The 2,680-nt window shown below is 36.6% G+C and overlaps 1 protein-coding gene across 1 annotated transcript; it reads left to right on the forward strand.

Moving 5' to 3' along the window:
* Positions 1–640: 640 nt before the first annotated feature.
* On the forward strand, positions 641–1,497 carry LOC100795879 (calcium-binding protein KRP1). The gene has a single exon (XM_006592520.4). The coding sequence runs from the start codon at positions 807–809 to the stop codon at positions 1,140–1,142; it is 336 nt and encodes a 111-aa protein (XP_006592583.1). The 5' UTR covers positions 641–806; the 3' UTR covers positions 1,143–1,497.
* The last annotated feature ends 1,183 nt before the right edge of the window (positions 1,498–2,680 follow it).

Consider the following 2,680-nt stretch of genomic DNA (forward strand, 5'->3'; position numbering starts at 1 on the left):
TTTCTTGTATAAAAAAATTGAAACAGAAAACAGATTAAAAACAAAATTTTGTAATTAAAAAGTGAAAATGAAAATAAAAACCGAAAATAAAAGTTTAAGTAAACGCCTCCTAAAAATTTTACGTTTTGATTTTCTAATTGGCGCATAAATCTTACAGCTAGCTTCTATTGTTAATTAGGCTATGTTGTTAATATGCTTTTATTTGAATTTTGAAGATGGGTTGAAGTACCTTTTTGTTCTCTACTTAATAAATTTTCTTTTGCTTGTAATAAAAGTTAGAGAAGTTTATTATTTAAAGAAAAGTTATTCTTGCCCACCAAAATTAATATTTTATACCAGTTTATATTAGCTTGTAAAGTTTTTCTTTAGTTTGTACTATTAGTTAATTAATGGACTAAAAGCCAAATCTGGTTAAAACAAGAGGAGAAGAAACAGGGGATGCTAAAATTAGTAGCACTAGTCCTGATATTACGCGCGCATGACATATTATTGTGATTATGATTAAATTTGAGATGGTTAAAAGAGAACAAGCGCATCTTCCACGAAGGAGACGGTTCTTTCAACAGTACAACGAAAAAAGAATGCGTCGTGTCGCAACGAAAGCCTCAAGAAGCTACGCAACAGAAAACACACTCGTAACTATTTACCGTACCTATTCGTTCCTTGCTTATGTTCCGTTTCTCCTTATATAATTCCCTCACCTTATCATTCACGCCAACCCCTCCTGTTCACAATTCTTCTCTCATAAGCTTCCACACATTCTTTCTTTCACTTTCACAATTATATTCGCTTTCAAGTTTTCAACCATGGAGCTAGATTATGGTTTTGACTTTGAGGACTGCTTCCCTTCGATGATTGCGCGGTTGGGCGCGGAAGGGTTCATCGGGGAGCTTTGCAACGGGTTCCGGTTGCTCATGGATGTGAACATGGGGCTCATAACATTTGAGAGCTTGAAGATGAGCACTAACTTGCTTGGTTTGGAGGTGAGGGATGATGAGTTGTTGTGCATGCTTATGGAAGGTGATTTGGATGGAGATGGGGCTCTTAACCAGATGGAGTTTTGCATTCTCATGTTTAGGTTGAGTCCGTGCTTGATGGATATGCAAGGTATGGAACCGGTCCATCATGTTAATGTCATATAGTGTACGTACTGTAGTTTAATGTAATACAATGTTCTTCTAGCTAGCTATAACCTACTTTTTCTGTTTCTCTTTTTAATAACAATGTCATTCTTCTGAGTGATGAGGGAGTATGTGAGAGACAAGAAATTATCAAGGGTCTATTTAGATAAAGCTAGATGAGTTTCTGAAAAATTTCTCTTATGAAAATATAAAATTTCATCAACGGGGAAGCTCTTAAAAGTTCTTTTAGCTTTGTATCCGGACAGACTCTAAATAGTACAAGATTATCACATGTCCATGACTCTGACCAAGAGAGAGAAGAATATTGTAGTAACTTTTATATCTGTGTAATTCAATGACAAAATCTTGTGTGTTAGCTGTGACTACATTTCCTTGTTTACTGCTTTATGTGCAGTGTACGATATTTATAGTATATAATTATTATTTTGTTTTAAGATTATGTTAGGTATGAAAAATACTCAACTAAGGGATAGCCATTCCACGTTTCCTTCGCTATTTCTTGTCTTTTACCTTCCAAATGTCAAGGGAGCTGAGAGTTAAAAAAAAAAGGAAAAATAAGTGTCGCACGTTTATATATACAGACAGTAACTTAAGTAATAATCGAAATGATGCGGCGTGTGAGTAGTATTATACGAAAGAATTTATTCGGTAAAGTTGAGTGTGCACGTGAGTTAAAAGGGCTGAAGGAGAAGAATATTGTAGTAGCTCGTAAATATGTGTGTAATTCAACGAGAAAACCTACTGTTACTGTGTGCCTGTGACATCATTTCTTTATGTTTATGCTTTTATACGTGTACTCCAATATAATAGACTTCTTTTCTTAGAACCTGCGAGTCCTAATTTTACTATATGAATTGCAACCTCCAAGTTATAAACCTTTCAAGCATAGGTTCGGTAGCACCGTCCACTCATACATAGAGCTAGAGAAGGAGTTCATTTTACCCTTCAACCAGCTCCGCGGTCTCATCTTTGCTAGATCCAGAACCTGTTCAGGGAGAAGTTTACAGCCATTAATTGAAGCAGATATCATTTCTTGCCAGCCATAGTGACCATAGAACAGCCAACCATATAACCCAGAGAGCCTTTTTCCCATTTCTTGCTAGATCCACATGGAATGTTGCCAAAACTGTTGATTAATATCCACCTGTAGAGCCAAGTTCACTCCGAGCCAACTATAACATTTCATCCAAACCTTGTAGGAAAAATTACAAGCAAAAAATAAGTGGGAAGTCTCCTGCATATGATGTTGACATCGAAGTTCCTTCTTAGTTTGCACTCTGTTATGAGCGCACCTCCAAGCGAAGACAAGTACTTTCGACGGTGCTGGTACCTTCCATAGTTGCTTGAAGAAATCCTGAGATATTTCAGCATGCTCCAATTCCTGCAAAAACAGATAAACTTCCTTGACCAAATATAGTCATTGGAATTAGTCCTTAACCATAACCAAGTGTCTTTTCACTCTCCTCGACCCTTGTACAGGTCTCATAAAATCCTCAACCATGCAGTGGTATCTCCCAAGAGAACCATTGGCGTCTCCA

The sequence above is a fragment of the Glycine max genome, chromosome 12, assembly GCF_000004515.6.
Source record: "Glycine max cultivar Williams 82 chromosome 12, Glycine_max_v4.0, whole genome shotgun sequence".
Taxonomy (NCBI): Eukaryota; Viridiplantae; Streptophyta; class Magnoliopsida; order Fabales; family Fabaceae; genus Glycine; species Glycine max.